The 18711-nt window shown below is 37.4% G+C and overlaps 1 protein-coding gene across 38 annotated transcripts in view; it reads right to left on the minus strand.

Moving 5' to 3' along the window:
- The window catches only part of PTPRD (protein tyrosine phosphatase receptor type D), a 2176041-nt gene that overhangs the window by 142276 nt on the left and 2015054 nt on the right, over positions 1-18711 (minus strand). For 20 of the 38 annotated variants that reach the window (XM_072841294.1, XM_072841303.1, XM_072841305.1 and 17 more), the window contains 4 exons: positions 15567-16154; positions 15029-15129; positions 13773-14032; positions 3124-3214 (listed from right to left, as the gene is read on the minus strand). In XM_072841294.1, coding sequence (XP_072697395.1) covers positions 3124-3214; positions 13773-14032; positions 15029-15129; positions 15567-16154 — 1040 coding nt within the window. The remainder of the gene's footprint in view (positions 1-3123; positions 3215-13772; positions 14033-15028; positions 15130-15566; positions 16155-18711) is intronic. The other 18 variants (XM_072841327.1, XM_072841326.1, XM_072841304.1 and 15 more) reach the window with 3 other exon arrangements.

The raw sequence follows: 18711 nt of genomic DNA on the forward strand, positions 1-18711 counted from the left end.
TTAATCAAAAACATTTACCATCAGTTGTTTATGTGACTGCATCCCCTCTTCCACTTCACTGATCAAACCCTACTTTGATTTTATTCATATTTCAGATGTATGCAACTGTCATAATTCATCCATATCACTGTCAGCCCCAAAAGTACCTTTTGCTCACTGTCATCCCTGTGAGTACACTTTGCTAGGGTGTCTTTAGAAGACTTAGCAGAAGTACTTTAGAATTAAATATTTGGGTTTTTTGCTGCTCCTTAGATGCAATGCAGCCATTCATTAAGGTCAACCTGCCCCTGTAGGTTGTTCTCATCTCTGCAGGATGCTTCCTATGTTGTACTTTAAACTGGTCAAGTGTGCTTAGATGACACCAAAGTTACCCAGTATATTGAAGTTACAACTACAAATGACTACATTATTTAGCAGCAAGCCTTTGAAGTACATAGCAATGAAAAGCTTATGATACATTGTAAGACCTTCCCTGAATTAAATATAACTAATATTTTATGAGTCATTCTGTCCAAAATTCAGTTTGACTATCAACGTCTGCTCTGCCCAGTCTGACCTTGACAACAGAAGTTCTAGTGCACGGATTTATTATGTGGAGATTATCCCCAGACAAAGGATAAATGAGCTCAGAAGATAATATTGAGAGTGACTCTGTTTAGGAAGCCTCTTTCCATTTTTTATGGGCCTAGATGTGAGGCATACATGTGGAAATCCCCTTAGGCCACCATTATATTCGATGATATACTCTCAACGATTTGAATTATAGGCCTTTCTAAAAAATCACTTGGTCAAATACATTTAAGAGGGGAACACTGCTTTGTCAAAGCTGGCAGTACCAAGCCATAGATAAAATTACAACAATGCTTTTATTATCCATGATAGGGGGAAAAATGTCTGTAGGGATCAGAAACTGGATGAGTAAGCATAAAGTGAGGCCATAGCCTAGTTTCATTTGCTCCCCTACACAATAGTTACAAAATGTATTGGAGGTAATTCCAGAAGATATATCAAGGGCTTTAGTTTTTTATCAGAAATAATTTTCATTTTCCAGTCAATGCATATCTTATTTCTTCCACCATTAATTCTACAATGTGGTCTCAATTATATCAGTAAGAAAAGTGGGAAACACCCCAACCTGACCCCAAAATTTTGAATTAATAAATGTTCTTTATCAAACTATTATACAGATTAATGCACCACAACTTGTGAGATGATTAAAATGACCCTCTGTTATGGGAATCAGCAGCACAGACCCATAGAATTTAATTGCAGGAAAGTTCAATGTCATATAGCTCTATACTTTAATCCATTAGCATTGCTGTGCATTTTGGAGGTTAAAACCTGGCTATAAAAGAGAATCAGCTTCCTATTACTAGCAAATGGTTCTACTTCCAAGAAAAGTTTATTATTTAAAAGTATTTGACATAATTTTTGGATTGGAGGATCTTAATTCTTTGATAACTTGTTTTTTGTCTTCCGTTTCTTATTTTTAACAGGAGGAAAGATTCATAGATTCTACAAGTTACCTTTGCATTTTAAAACCAATTACAATTCAAATCAGTAATTTACTCAACAGGTGATTAAAATCATAAGTAATAATGACAATAATCTTAAGATTAACTGATTAATCAGTTGCAAGTAAAAGTATGGCTTGCTTCAAAATGTTTACAGAAGACCAGCTGACATTTTGCACATTCAGATGGAAGACTACTATTCCTCTAACATAGAAAAATGATCTTTCTTCTTTATTAACAGAAAAAAAATTATAACATAAATTGCTTGACATTATTGAAATGGGATCTCATTTTACACCCCTCCAATGCTTATCTAATCATTAAAGGGTGACATAAAAGTATAATTCTAACCTTGAATTCATCTCCCCTTCTGAACATGATCAAGTTTAATTCAGATAAATTAAGTAGGTGAAGTAAACCATATGTCTAGAGAGGTTGTGTGTCTGCCAAAAGAAGCTAGTGGTCCATATCCGTCAGATCACAGTCTCTTTAGTGCAGACATGTATGAAATAAACATCTCTTCCCTGTGAGGCAGTTAAGGAATTTCTGCTTTCTCTTGCTAATTTAAGGTGGAGAACATACCCCGAAATAATAGATTGGGCTATCAGATGTGGCTTCTGTTGTAAATAAACTCAACAAATTAAAATCTCATGTGTTCCCAAGTGAGGGACTTTTGATTTGCTTTCTGACATGATTCAAACCAACATCATGTTAAAATAGCAAAGTCTTTCCTGTATTTGACTGAACCATAGCCATGAACTTGCTTGGTCCTTTGGGATATGGCTTAACATTTCTGATCACAGTTTTCCCACCTAAATAGAGTATATAATATTTAGGTCTTGTTCTTCATTCTATGTATTAACTCCCATGAGAACAAAAACCAAAACCTAAAAACAAATGTTCTTTTTGCAAAAAGAGTACTAATTAAAATGCACCTACTGTTGTAAGATTTCAAAAATTAAAATCACACTATTTAGTATTTGTTCTGTTTTTTGTTCTATATCTCTTGCCTGGCTCAAACTTTTGGGATGTGGTTTTTGTTTGTTTGTTTTGGTTTTTTGTTTGTTTTTGTTTGTTTTTTGTCCCTGCAGTTAAATGCATCTTTGATTCTGAAATCCTACAAAATACAGAATAAGGCAAACGAGCCAATCAGCATAATTCTGTGAGAAATAGGTCAAAAACACATAGTAGGTGGTACATTGAACTCTAGTGCAAATTGCAAATTAGCATTTGTAACAGCTTCAGCTACCACTACACTCATTAAGCAGACCTTGGAGTTCATTACAATGATGATTAAGCCTTTTCTGACAATTCACTTCACCTTCTACACTTTGCATCATGTTTTACAAGGGGCAAGAGACAAAATATTAAAGCCAACAATGATAAGACAGGTTGTAAGCGTTATTGCAGCTAAATGTCTTTTAATCAAAGCAAAAAGGTCTTTGTTGGGATTTCTAGAGGTTATCAGGCCCATAACACTGACCTATCCAACCAGCTGACCAGCCACTCAGATGAAAGTCAGCACCTAGACTTCCTTCCATCAAGAGGAAGAATATGCTTAAAAAATTAAGTAACTAATGAAAAGCACATCCAACAAACACATAGTTACCTCATCTAATTCCATTTCATCTGGACTCTCCCATGGCTTGATAAATTTCCCACGAGATTTCTTCAAAGGTACAATTATTATATAGTAACCTCTGCACAAGAATGGACAGACAGAAATAAGGTTAGTTCAAAGGGAAAAGAAAATGGATATGTCCTTAAATCTTCCACAGGCCAGTGATTGAGAATGAAGGTAAATTATGGATATGGAGTGACTTGTCCATCAATGAGAAATAACCACTTGTTTGTTCAATTTTAAAAACAACATGGGTAGACATTTATGTGTGACTTCAATGATCTTGTATGGTAATACCACCATGGTTGACTGCTCTTTATTAGGTATCGTAAACAGAGCAGAAACAGTTTGTTAGGACCCTGGTGCTAGACACATTCAAGTTTAGTATGCTGAAATGCAGCATCACAAGCTGCTGAACCAAGTATTTTCTATGACATCAATTTATAAGATGATGTTTTAATAGAAAATGTGTAATAAAAATTTCCCTTAGCTCATACAAATGCCTAGATGATGACAACAATGATTTCATTTATACATCCCTAAAATACTTTTTATTTGGATAAGAAATTAAACACACCAAAATTACCAACAATTTCACAACAGTTAAATAATGATGTAATTATTTCTACCCATCCAATTGCAAACCTTAAGGTAAATACAGTAGAAACTTGGAGACCATCACCATCGAAATGCCTTCAAAATAGATCTCAAAAAATAAATGTATACAAAGGACAAAAGTAACTGAGCACTCACATTAAGAATAATCAGCCAAAATTTAAATAACTATAAAGGTTCAAAAATAGGTATGGGCTATTTGAAAAGTTGTTCTGCATCTTCCATAAAATGTATACTCTGCTCTTGTATTCCTGACTCTGCTTGATCTCTGGTAGTAACTCTACAATGACTTGAAACATAGGTATATAATAATAACGAACACATCAATCACTTCCTACTTCTCAGGTATATTAAATGTATAATCTCATTTTGCCTTGTCAAAAACTGCATAAGGACAGGTAACAGGCAAAAAGATTAATCCAGAGAGATTAAATTATGACCAAAATTAAAACATACTGTTACGGGGATACAAACTTATACATATCTTAACCTTGGCAATAGTCTGGCTCTTTCTTTGTTTCGTTTATTTGTATTATAAACTACTTTTAAAGGACTCCATTATTTTGTGGATATTTGTTGTGAAAATGAACACACCGACACACATACATTTTTATTTATTAAAGATTCTTTTTTATTTATTCATGAGACAGAGAGAGAGAGGCAGAGACACAGGCAGAGGGAGAAGCAGGCTCCATGCAGGGAGCCGGATATGGGACTCCATCCCAGGACCCTGGGGATCACAACCTGAGCCAAAGGCAGATGCTCAACCACTGAGCCACCCAGGTGCCCCCACCCACACACACACTTTTGAAAGAGAAGGCTGCCATACTGGGAAAGGGGACTGCAGGATGGGCACTACCAACCTTGCATCTCCTTATATCAAAGAAACCAAGAACATGTGCAGAAAGGCCTCTTTCTACTTATATCAAAACAAAACCTGCAATAAACTCAGTAAAACTCTATGCTAACCAACTCTGTTTCCATAAACAGAGTCTAAAGCTGCACTGTTCAATATGGTAGCCACTAGCCTTTGTGGCTCTTGAGTACCCGACATGTGGCCAGTCTGAACTGAAATGTCTTCACAGTGTAAAGGACATTGGATTTTCAAGACTCAGTACAGAATGTAAATGTAAGATATCTCAGCAATAAATGTTTAATAGTGACCATATGTTAAATGATAATATTCTGGATATATTAGGTAAAATAAAATGTGCTATTAAAATTAATTTTACCTATGTCTTTGTACTTTTCACTGTAGTTGTTAGAAAATTTAAAATTCTATATGGCTTTTATTATATTGAAAGGTGCCATTTTAAAGTGTTTAGGTGAAGAATATGGCATCTGAAGATACATCTGGCCCACAAGTTAAGCTCTGTCACTGATTCGCTGTGTGATCTTGGGCTGATCATTTAACATTCCTTAATATCAGTTGTGTACTCTGAAAAATGAGAGCACACACCTGTGCTGTCACCTGTCACACACAGGCAGCACCAAACTGAGGCAAGCCACTATCATTAGTACTGACCCTCATCATGGGGGGAATGCATGTGAACCAAGTTATTCAAGTAGGACTCAGCAACAGTCCCTGAGATGCAAGTTAAAGAACTTGTCAAAACGTTTTTTTTCTCCTCAATCAAGAAATCAGATCAAACCAGACAACTATGCCAGGACCCTCTCTCCATGGTGCTCTGAGCAACTAATCACCAGACTCCCAGAATCACATCACCTAGCCAACCATTTTCTTTCCCACCAATAATCATGATGATTGAGGAGGGTGAGAAGGAAGAGCTGGAGCATGTGAGAAAGGCCAGTATCTTGTACTTTATGATCCAGAGGAAGCATCCTCCTCTTCCTATCCTCCCACCACCTGAAGGATTTGCCAAACAAGTCCATCACATTAAACAAGCCTGGAGAAGAATGACAAGGGCTGCAACTGAGCATAAAAAATAACACTACAGATGCACGTGACAACACTCATCCGGGAACCTCTTGCTCTTCACTACCAATTGCACCAAGTCAAGACCGCTTCTCTTCACCTAAAGTAATGATACTCCTCATTATCGGAGAGTTCCCATTGTCCTCTTTCAGAATCTTGTAAATCAAGGTTAAGATGATGAATCCTATTAATTTTTCTCCTGCTTTCACAGTTGAGTTGCTATTCTTGTGCATGAAAAAAGAATCCATTCACTTCTTTCGCAGTACTCCCCAAATGTTCATTCAATTTGTGGCTGGGATAAGAATTGAAGAGCCTCCCCCACAGCAAGTAATTAACAGTGTGCCTGGATTTGCATGGCCTTTTCTGTCTCCTGATATCCAAAGCCTTCATCTAGAGCAGTCCAAGAGGAGCTGCTTCAAAGCAGCTCTCAGTCTTTGAAAGAAACGTGGCATAGGGAATTCGAAACTTCGTAGTATAAAAAAGTTTAGCCTAAATCCACACATTTCATCCATGTTTTCTGTAACCACGGGTTTGTAAACACACATGTTTTTGCCTTTTCTGAAACCTAGTTTTCCCCTGACAATCCTGCTTCCCTCACAGGCTTCTCATAGGGTGGCTGCTTATTCATGCCCCTCCACCACCCATGCACCTGAGCTGGAGGGAGGGCCCAGGGTTTCCCTCCTCGCTCACTGTTGCTTCTTCCAGGTATTTTTTTCCTCCCCACTTTAGCTAAAACAAAAAGCAAGCCAAAAGACAAGTGCCTCTTGTTTGAGGCATATATTTCAGCTATATTGTTATATTATTATGCTCTTCTCTCACTGACTTTTATCATCCATAAACCCTTTCAGAAACCCTTTCTTTCTTTTTCTCTTTTCCCCCAGGGTCTTCTTCCTTTTCTCCCAAACTCTGCCATCATCCTGGGTGATTTCAAGTTCCAGAAGGCACCATGCACCACCCAGGGCTCTCAGATCTTTGACTCTTCTTTTCTAGAGCCCACATCTTCCACTTAACACTAGCTAAAATCTGTAATTGCCCTTCTCTGGGCCTGAAGCTACAGAGCTGCATATGGCTTGAGAAATAATGCACAGGGAAAAATGATTTTGTAAATTCATATTCAGCAAATTCAGGACTTTGATCTGTCTGGACATCTCACCACAATTTCTCCAGTTATCTCTTCCTTCTCTTTTGTACAACACATTTGTCAGACTTTCTCCCCTGGCCTCAAACCTTGGACATCCTTACCTCCTCACTAGGAGATAGCTTTATGTTTATGTAAAGAGAAAATAAGCACATTTGGACTAGAACTCTCTCATCTTCCAAACCTACCAAACTACATGGCTACTCCCAACTGGCCAAATAGTGTTTATAGAAAATACTCTTGTTTCTGCGAAAGTTTTCTTTACCCGTGTAGTAATGATTCTTGTTCGACTTTCATGGGGTAATAAGGACGAAAAGATGACTCAGATAAGAAAAGTGAAATGGGGAGCTAAGATGTACTCTACAAATTGAAATCAACCAAATCATATGAACTGAAAGAACTTGTCTGAAATGGAAAAAAAAAATGTTTTTGGATATAGATCAGCTTCATATATGGATAAAATTAAAGTTTACACTATGCTTTGCCTGTCTGACTCAAGCTTGAAGTTTAAGCTCAAAATATCTTTTTTTTGACATAGACTTTAACTATTAAACTAATAGAAAAATAAATAACTTCAGAATCAATATATCTGCAAATGCTCTGACTACTTATAAAGTAAGCTGTGTTTTCCCAGTATGTTAGATTTAATTAGATAGGTTAAATCTAACCTTCAGAATTTTAATTACATTAAGTAAAATTTTACTAGTTTTATTTAACATGTTATCACCAAGGGGCCTGGCTCCATATAATTATTTGAGAAGACTAGGTCTGGTGTTTGTGGTGGTCCCTTTTCAAATTCAGCCAGGCTTTTTGTATTAGCAGAATGTATTAGCATTCTCAAACTCATTATTTAACTAGAAGGTCAAAATTTGTATCAGAATTTAATGATGAATGTCATTCCTTGCATAATTTCGTGTGTGTGTGTGTGTGTGCACGCGCGCATGTGCACGCACTACAGTTATTTGGGTATATATTGTTTAAACCAAATTAATTTACCATAGAAAACCCAAAGCAGGTTGAATGATCCTTCCAGTCTCCATGTTTAAATTAAGGTTTTCAATATTTTTAGCGATGTGTTTTCAGACAAGTTAAAGTCACCTAATTTCTTCAGGCCTCATTTTCTTTTTTTGTAAAATAGTGGATGATAATGCTGGCCCCTGGGGAGCTTCTCCCTTTACCTCTCATCTAAATTCTCATGGCAATTGATTGGTTTAATTGCTCCATAACACTTACACATTTCCATGATCTATGACCAGGCACAGGTGCCTAATTACTCCTTATTCTAAGGTCTGTCTGGGGCAGTTCTGTCCATTCTTACTTGTCCTCAAGTTCTTAACGGTTTATCAATTGTCCTAGAAAAAAAAAATGTCCTGGTCTGACCAAATACTCTATGGTCATGGTTCAACATGTGGGCTTACAGCCAGACTGCCTGGGTTCAAATCTTTCCTCTCCAGCTCCAATCTTGTGTGGGAAGGCAGGCCAGTTCACCCTAGAACTTCCTCAGCCATAAAATACGAAGCACTCTTTTCCTGAAGATTCCATCAGCTATTGTGTGCGATGCCCTGGAACAATAACTAGTAAGGCTCCTGTCACTATTATAACTGTTCTTAATATCAACTTTATGATTGTGGCCGGGCCGTTTAGTATCTCTGAGCCTCACTTTACTCACCTATAATACCTACCTCACAGGACTATTGTGAGACTAAAATAAAACATTCAAATGTCCTCAGTAAAGTGTAAAGCACTGTACAAATTTAAACTTTCACCACTGCACTTGACAACCATGTGATGAGTGAATTATTTCTCATTAAACATTAAACAGATGATACATTAATACATTAAACTAGTAATGGTGCACACATTTTATGAAGCATCTTTGTAAGCCATGCTTCCAAGAATATTTTTTTTAAAAGAGGAAAAAGTAGGCCAACCTGAAAGCCAAATTAGTAAGACCAAAGACATTAAAAATTTCATAAAATGCTCTGTTTCATTTCTATTTTTCATAAATATAAGATGATTACCATGAAATTAACTTACATCGGGTACCTTCCAGCAGCTTATCTCTTAGTACAATCTGTATGGTACATTTTTCGTTACCACCCAGAGTAAAATCCTGCTCTATAAAGTCAGGAAAGTTCCCTTCATCACAACTTGCTTCTGAAGAATGGTGGAGTTGCTAGATTTTCTGACTGGCATTCTGACCCCTAAATCTATCCAAGAAGACTGAGGCATCACAAATTCCTGCTAGCAGAACCTGCAGTACCCACAGGGCTATTTCACAAGAAATTTGGACTTTCCCTGAAAGAGGTTCCTCACTTCTCCACACAAAAACCATGTGTGAAAGAGTACAAAAGCAATGAGCCATGGCTGTGTCATGTTTACAAGAGTCAGATTTGTTGCTGGGTGGTGAGAGGTTGGGGGTAGGGATCAAGACTTCCCAATTACCTTGGCCAGAAATTAGATGCATGGTTTCTGTTGATAAAAAACAGTCCTTTAGGGGCACCTGGGTGGTTCAGTGGTTGAGCATCTGCTTTTGGCTCAGGTAGTGATCCCTGAGTCCTCGGATCGAGTCCCAAATCAGGATCCCTCTGGGGAGACTGCTTCTGTTTCTGCCTCTCTGTCTCTCATGAATAAATAAATAAATAAAATCTTTTAAAAAAGCAACACGGCCCTTTAATCACCAAAATTTCATTTTACCAGAAAACAAATTGGAAGTATTTTTCTTTTTTTTTTTTTTTTAATATTTATTTATTCATGAGAGACACAGAGATAGAGGCAGAGACACAGGCAGAGGGAGAAGCAGACCGTATGCAGGGATCACAACTTGAGCCTAAGGCAGATGCTCAACCACTGAGCCACCCATGTGTCCCTGGAAGTATTTTTCTAAAGAGCTTTCACCTAAATATAAGTTAGCAACCCAGCCCACGGCTCTGGTATTAGTGTTTTCTCTCCTCATTTCTCCCAGGATATTCTGGAAAGCTACATTCCTTTCTAATTTCTTAACTTGCCAACTGCTGCAAGTGGCACAGCATGGCACCCAGCTGCCTCTAATAAAATGGACTGTGCCACATGACAACAGGATGTGTAACTTTGTTATCACCCCTTGAAAAAGTCCAATGTATATAGATTATTTAGCATTTTTTTTTTGGTTTATTTTTCTAACAGGAAATTTGTTTTTCATTTCCTTTTTTTTTTTTTAATTTTTATTTATTTATGATAGTCACAGAGAGAGAGAGAGGCAGAGACACAGGCAGAGGGAGAAGCAGGCTCCATGCACCGGGAGCCCGACGTGGGACTCGATCCCGGGTCTCCAGGATCGTGCCCTGGGCCAAAGGCAGGTGCCAAACCGCTGCGCCACCCAGGGATCCCTTGTTTTTCATTTCCTATGGTTCTGATACTTTTCCCTCTCGAGTAGTTTCCTAGTTTTGTCTTTTGCTCTTTTTTTCCCCAGAGAGACTAGAATATATTTCTGGGAATCCTTAAATTCATTTCTAGAACACATTTTTCCCCCACAGTCATTTGCTTTCTTTTTATATTTCATAATGATCTCTTCTCTTTGTTACCAAAGTTTTACTCTTTTCTCTGACTCCCATTTCAAATGTAGGAGGAAGCAGTACATAAATAAAACAAAGGGGAAAACTGAGCAAGCTAAAGAAGAGCACTAAAAGACTACATTCTACGATATTCTTGACTCATTCAGAAGTTGGAAAATGAACCAAAAATATACCACCAATGGAATAAAATGCCATTTCTCAATAATGTCTAACACATTCCACTAAGCCAATTGGGTAAAGAGCCACTAAAGGCATTTTTTTTTCTTAAGTCTTGGAAACTAATAACAAATACTACAAATTATTCTATCCTATTTTCATCTTTCCATTGCTCTTTCCCTGAATAGACAGTTCATGTTTTTAAATGGACTGAATTTATACTCTGTATCTTTCCCTGTTCTTTATTTGCAACTATTTTACCTTTCCTAAATCTTTCCTCCCCTTCAAGACTCAGGTTAAATACTAGCTCCTTCTAGATGATGTCTCCCCTGACACTCAATTTGGGCTGGAACTTGGGCAGTACTTACTCCATTATATTCACATGATCTATTTTTTCTATCTGTCCTGGTACCATAATGTAGGGCTTCATCTCAGTCATCTATTCCCAGACCTGGCACTGGCAATGTATAGAATACATGTTTGTTGGATGCCAGCTGAAATGTCTTTGTGGATGAGGTAGACAAGTAACAAATGCTAGTCTTTCTCTTGCTCCTGCTGTATCACGTATACTGTCTTTTCCCAGAAACAGCATCTCTCCAACCCCACTCCCACAGACCAGCTAGGCTCCTGTCATTCTTTAGACCTCAGTTTTAATGTTGCTTTCTCGGGAACCCTTCCCTGAGCTACTAAACTGGAGTTGGATACTCCTCCTTTGGCCTCCCTTATCCAGCTAGTCTTTGGTATCCTAAAACTCCATTTCAACTGACTCTATTTGTCCAAATTTCCCAATTAACTATGTGGTAGAAGAGCAATGAGGAAGTTAGCATTATCTCTACTATGTCCCTAAAACATTTCCTGGCATATATATATATATCCACAGATGATTTAAACAAAAATGGATAAATATAATCTCACTCTCATATTAAATCTTGTTGGAATAAAAATTACACTAATATTCCATTCTTGTTTCCAGTTTTCTGAATGATACAAAAGGAAGAGTGGACAAAAAAAGGAGATCTGATTTCTCAGTGAATTTATTTTAGTCATGATCTTTTGGAAATCCCACCATCTGGTTAAAATCCTCCAATTATCTCATCAAATAAATAAGAACAGAACGTTTTCTCTGGAAGCATTTATATTAGTTAAGTCAAAAGTCACCAATTATTAGACTCTCCTAAATTTCAACCATGGCACTACATTAAAAACTTCTTGCTTATAATTTTACTTTTTAATAGCTATTCTTTTTTTTTCTGTCATCTTTTTTTTTTTTTTTTTAATTTTCTGGAGCTTTGGAAAATTTTGACTGTACACACCTTCTTGAAAATTCTTTTGCCATGAACTTGCCCTGGCTTGGTTCTTCACTTAACTTTGTAATAAACCCTACTGTGTCCTCTACTAGCTCTTTCCTTCCTGAGACCTTTACTTTAGCCTTTCGCTTCATATCTTCACCCCACTGTCTCAGTGATTCTTTTTCCATAAATACATGCTGTTCTGTTAACGACTCTCAAATTTCTATTCATAAACATAGTAATTTCTTTAAACATGCATCTCTAACTAGGTATTTCACTGATATCTCACATAAAACATACCCAAAATTGAACCCCTTCATTTCCTCCTGATTTTTCATCCTTTAGGATGAATGGCAGCATTATTCACTTTGTCATCCAAATTCAACTCTCAGAGTCATCCATGACATTTTTTTCTTTGCCTTGATCCCTCATTCCTACTATGTTACTGCCCTTATCTGCCTCTTTATCCTATTTCCCTCAATTCCAACTGATTTCAGAATCTAGTTGTTTACCTAGAATCAACCAACTACGTAATGACATCCCAACACTTTTCTCTACATTGCTCCAATCCTTCCAACGTATGCCCTCAGGAGCCATCTTCCCTAAGAACTGTCCTAATTATGTCACCAGATTGCTGCTAAATGTGAAGGTCCTAACAATTCATAAACTATGCATAAACATCTCTGCTTGACCTTCAAATCTTTTGAAACAAGTTTCATCTAAACATGATTGTATGGGATACAAGAAATGAGAAGGCAAGCAGACAGCACAAGCTTCACCATGCAGTAAATATTCAATAAGTATTTCCTGAAATGGAAAGAAGGAAACTGAGGTATTATATAAATGATACATGCCACTCTCTTGCATAAACACCTTTCCTGAATTTCCATGGTCCAGTTCTGAGTGCAACCTGGCTCTTGCTCACCTCTCTTATGTTTCTTGTCCAGGCCTTACAAAATAACTTGGCTTCCTTAACTAATGAGCCTTTGCATATAATCTTCTCACTCTGATATTTTGTATCCTACTTGTCCTTTAAGATTAAACAAGAACTCTCCTTGACCCATTTCATTATCAGTTAGCTGTTCTTAATAGAGTCTAACTCTATCATTGGCATGTATTATACCTGTTCCTCTGTATCCTTCACTCTATGGTAGCTCTTTGAGGGCAAAGACCACATCTTTTTTTGTTCTCCAGGGTCACCCACAATATTCATACTGAATACTGACTGCAGTGAAAAAAAATTTTTTTTCCTATCAACTATATCCGGCCAGCTATACTGGTTATAAAATGCATTGGCAATAAATAAAATATTTTTAAAAATGCATTGGCTAAATCAACTAACTATATATAACCAGTAAACTACTTAATTGACTGGATTTGATTGTTTACATCAGCCCCACTGGCCTCTACACTGTGCTCTGTCCACAAGAGAAAACTTCCATTTTCTAACTTTCATGTATTTTCCAATGTCATTCTGAACTATAACTTTTGAAATGCCTCCTTTCAATACACATATAAAACAACAGTGCCGTACTATTTTTTTCTCATTTCCCAAAGTTTCTTTCAGCTTCGTAATGTTTTGTGAGACTTCCTCACCATTATAATAAGATTTGCCAAATATTATTCAACTAGTCACTTTATTCTGTATACTATGGCATAAACTCCTTTGGAGTAAGGACCATGTTTTCTTTTTGTCTATCTCTACTACATTACATCATTCCTGGGACATAAAAAACACTTAATGTTAAATTAATGAGAATCTGTATTATAATGAACATGAGAACATGGTGTAATAAAATTCAAATAAAATGGAGGGCCAATGAGCAAGAATCTTTTACTCCACATACAGTAATAGACTCTTTTATAACTTCTCTAATACTGAGGTTGAATATTCTTTTCCTGCTTGCTTGCATTCCTATCCCTTGGCCCTAGCCCTTCAGTCAACTTACTTTATATTCTCATTTGCGGGTACTTCAGGCAGTTGCACAGTAATCATGCCATCCAGGTTGGTCTTCCCAATGAAGGCGGGCTTGGTACGTAGCACATCTGGTGCAGTCTTTGCCGTGACCCTGTGTTGCAGCCCACCAGCACTATTTCCACGGTTTGTTAGCACAAATGAATATGACTTCTCAGGCTTCAAGTTGACAATTAACTTCTGGGTGGCCCGGCCATCTACTTCTTCTACCATTTTCCCATCATCATAAAGAATCTAGAAGATACAACCAATCAAAGAGATTTGGTTATCAGAGAGGCAATGTGTGCTTTCTAAACTAATGTGTTCCTGTGTATAGAATATGCATGTCAAGTCAATTCTAATTTTGGATAATTCCCAAGCCTGTAAGTGTTCATAAACTCTAGAGATTGAATCAATTTTTCTTTTGGTTCTTACTGCATAATTCTGTAATGTTTCTAAGTCTATCAAAAATACAGAAAGAAATGTACAATATTTTTCCAATATTCGACTTGTTGCTTGTATATAATTAACGGAGATTGTGCAGAAATGTTCTGGGTTTTCAATGTATTATTCATATCACCTTTTTTCTAAATGCTGTTATTCCTGTTCTGGAGTATAGTTTTGCCTTCAAAAATGTTTCTTTCTTCATAGACTTGCACTTTCATAGACTTGCACTTCTTGCTAACATCTCTAGTATCTCTCAACCACAAATTAGAGTTTAAAACATACAAAGAAGGACACCTGGGTGGCTCAGCGGTTGAGCATCTGCCTTTGGCTCAGGGCATGATCCCAGGATCCTGGGATTGAGTCCCACATCGGGCTCCCTGTGAGGAGCCTGCTTATCCTTCTGCCTGTGTCTCTGCCTCTGTCTCTGTATCTCTCATGAATAAATAAATAAAAGATTTTTTAAATTAAAAAAACATACAAAGAATCAGGCCCATAAACACATTTTTAAAATCCCAGGATGCAGCATTTTAAAGAATTAGAAACTATGTAAATTTCATTTTCTGGTGAAATAAGAAAAGCACTAGCTTAGATGTAAAAAGACTTGGAACTACAAGGTGACTGACAAGTAATACCACCCCTAGGCTTCAGCTCCCTCTTCATCTTTCAAGTGAAACCAAAACGGAGAAAAGCAAGTGTGTGCGGTTGAATCAGTGGTGCATATGCTTTCTAAGTAACCTACCCAGGTAAACTGCGTGCCCGCCCCCCCTTCACCCATGATACCTTACAAATTAGAAGGCAACTTACTTTGAAAGGCATGGCGGAATTATAATTTTCTGGAATTTCCCAAGATAGCAGCACTGAAGTCTTCATTACTGCTTTCACATGAAAATTTTTTGCAAACACTGCTGGAAAAGGAAAAACAGTGTATTTACACTCCTCCTAAGAACGTATGACCTGTCCTTGTCCACCATGGACCATCGGGCTTACGGCAGATGCCATGTACTTTGATCAGAGAGACAAGTGTGATTTGCCTACCTGTTTAGACCATTCATTCTACTACCCCATTCTCATAAGGATCTCTCTTTTTTCCAATTCAGTCAACTATATTATACTCTCCTTACCTGAGAACACTGGGGTGCTGTCAGCCAGACTTGCTTGGCATTCTATAACCAAAATCTAAGGCATCCAAAACATATTAAGTTTTATATACTTTACCTTTTTGCTTTTGCTGAACCTATATTAATATGAATGGTCCGATCAGTTTATTTATAGCTTCAAAATACTGATTTCCAAAGACCGACATTCCTTTAAAGGAGGAAGGCCATAAGCAGACAAATCCTACCTTGATCCACAGGCAGTGTCCTGAACTGGACACTGGGACTATATGGCCCGGGCCCTTTGCTCGTGTGAGCACGTACTTTTACATCATATGTGGTATCTGGCTTTAAGCCACTGAGTGTCATAGTGGTATCAGCTGGAACAATAAGCTGCTCCAACGGAAGAAGAGGGATGTTGATATCCCGATACAGAAGAGTGTACTTGGTGATGATGCCATTTCTCTCTGCTAGGACAGGTGGCTGCCAGGATAACTGGACGGAGGTTGAAGTAGTGCCTTCTGAGTGGAGGTTTTGAGGGAATCCAGTTGGGACTTCTTCTGGAACAGAAATCTCCTTCACTATCTCTTCCCCAAAGCCCACTTTGTTTCTGGCTGAGAGCCTGAAGATATATGATGCTCCCTTATGGATGTCTGTAGCTGTAAAGTGATCTTCTTTATCAGAGAACTCAAGAGTAGTGAGTGGTTCCGTATCTTTCCGGCCAAATTTTAGGCGATAGCCCTGAAGAGGTCCAAATGTGTCCACAGGGGGGTGCCATTGAATGAGAGCAGTATTCATTTGAGTGTGATTAATCACAAGCCGAGGTTTTCCTGGAACTAGAGCACACGGGAGGGAGTGGTCAGACCAACCTATACAGACATTCACACTGTAATCACTGCTGAGTGGGAGCACCACTCTATGGAAATTCCCATGACACTATTTATTTAAAAAGCCTTGGTCTATATACCTCTGTGGAAATATGCTTCTTCTCATAGTTAATTATTAAGATAGGCTGAGATACCAGAATTTGATAACAGACACAAATAGGCTTAAACAATAATTCAAGAGTATTTAAAACAAAACAAAAAGGGACACCTGGGTGGCTCAGTGGTTGAGCATCTGCCTTTGGCCCAGGACACAATCCCAGAGTCCCGGGTTCAAGTTCCACATTAGGCTCCCTACAGGGAGCCTGCTTCTCCCTCTGCCTGTGTCTGCCTCTCTCTGTGTGTCTCATGAATGAATTAATAAATAAAAAAATAAATAAATCTTTAAAAAAATAAAACAAAACAAAATATCTTCTCATATCAAAACTACCACACATGTGGTAAAGGTTCATGCCACAGAAAAATGAATCCAAGTAGAGATTAGCTAATTAGATACAGCTAATAAGAATAATAATCATAACATATTTAATTATTGGGTACACGCAATGTACCAGGCACGGTGCTCAGAGCGTTCAGTGTAGTATCTCATTTGATTTACATTTTTCACTCTTGACTATACACTCTGATTATTTATTATCTTCATTTTCCATAATAAGAAAATGACACCCAGAGAGATAGAAAACTGCATAGTCAAAGGTATAATAAGTGAGAAAGCTATGAGACAATCTGAATCCATAGCCCCAACACTTAACTCTATTCTTATGTTGCTTGAAAGATTTTTTAAAGTACAAAATTATGTTTCTTTGAGTTATATTGGTTATAATTTGCACTCTTTGTCTATACTTTATATTGGGATAAACCATGACTAAAGGATGCTTTTTGACTAGGAGGTTGACAGAAAATAAAACTCGAGCTTTTCTCTTAAGGATATTATAAATCTGGATTTTCACACCTCCAACCTAGGCTCAGTGAGGAAGTATGAAGACAATAAATGTATAGACATCTAAAATATAAGCATTGTCTACCTCAATATCCAAGTTTCCTGTGATTAAGAAAGATTTGAAATTGTAAATAGAAACACCAAAATAATCTATAACAATTCTAAATAATTTTTGAATAGTCACAAAAAAGTGATGATCCAGTCTTAGTGCTATTGAAATAGACAATGCCATTTATTTCCCTGGGATTCACATCCCTAGGCTATAAATTCTCTACTTTCTCTGCCTCATTATAGCACCTCTATCTTAAGAGCAATAGGAACTTGATGCTTTACGTAAGACATCTCAGACTAATTAAGACACAATTACAAATTTAGGTGTAGGAAATGTATTTTCTTCATTTTGAGATTTAATTTCAGGGGTTTACCCTTAGTTGTCTACATTTCAATATAGGCTGGTTCCACAGCCAGGCAACATGCCCCCACTGAACATGTATCTCCTCTGCAGGGTATTAAATTAGCTTGATACAATGCTATTCTTAAAAAAAATATTTTAAAAAAATAAGGCCCAGAAGACTTTGCCTTAAAGGAGTTTTGCCATCTGTAATCCTGCTGCTTGAGGCAGTTCCAGGTGGCAGGATGTAAGTGAGGCAAATCTTATGACATTTAGACAAATTTGGCAGTGAGCATGGCACCCAGGAGGGTACTCAACATCACAGCTGTTCTTTGCTTTATGCCTTTACCTAGAGGTGTGTTCCTAAAAAGTTGTGAGAGAAGCGAATCAGGAGGAGTAAATCAAATCATAGTTTAAATGTTCCATGGGAGATTGCTATATAAAGGGATTGGAGGAGAATCCTTTTGTAATTATGTCTTAATTTATTGGTTTTACAATGTCAGGTCTTCCTTCATGCTGGCTTTTCCTAATGTGAGCCAATCAAAGTAACTCTAAAGAGCATTAAGAAACTTTGTTCTTCAGAGGAGCGATCTGACATTTTGCAGCCTTCTTCTCTTTTCTGTTCCCCATCTTTTATGTGATTTGGCTTCTTCAGAATCCCCACAGCAAGGAGTGAGGAGGAGAAAATGGCAAAAACACTCTAGAACTGTAAGTCATCAGCGAGTTCAACATGGCAGCTCTTCTAAAAAGGTTTGTTGCAGAGAGAGGTTGAAGCTAATGAGTGACATCTCTGCCCACATGATCATCCCACTGGACATTCATGGAACTTGCATCACTCATGTTTCAGCTCAAATAACTTTCCTCTAAGAGACCCTCTCCAACCACTCTTCGTAAACAGCCACTAGGGGCTATCCTATCTTTAATGTCTACTTACCTTTATATTTCAACTTCAAACTTACTGATGATTTATTATATATTCATTTGTCTACTAGCTAAGTATCTAGTTTGACTTAGAAAATAAGTTTCAGGAGGGAAGAATATTTCTGTTCTGTTGATGGCTGTATCCTCAGTACTGGTAGTAATGCTTGACATGTAGTAGGTGCACATGAACATACTTGTTGAATGACTGACTGGATAATTTGGGCAAAGTGTGTCTTGAAATTTTTTTTCTGAACTGT

Source organism: Canis lupus, chromosome 10 (genome assembly GCF_048164855.1).
Source record: "Canis lupus baileyi chromosome 10, mCanLup2.hap1, whole genome shotgun sequence".
Taxonomy (NCBI): Eukaryota; Metazoa; Chordata; class Mammalia; order Carnivora; family Canidae; genus Canis; species Canis lupus.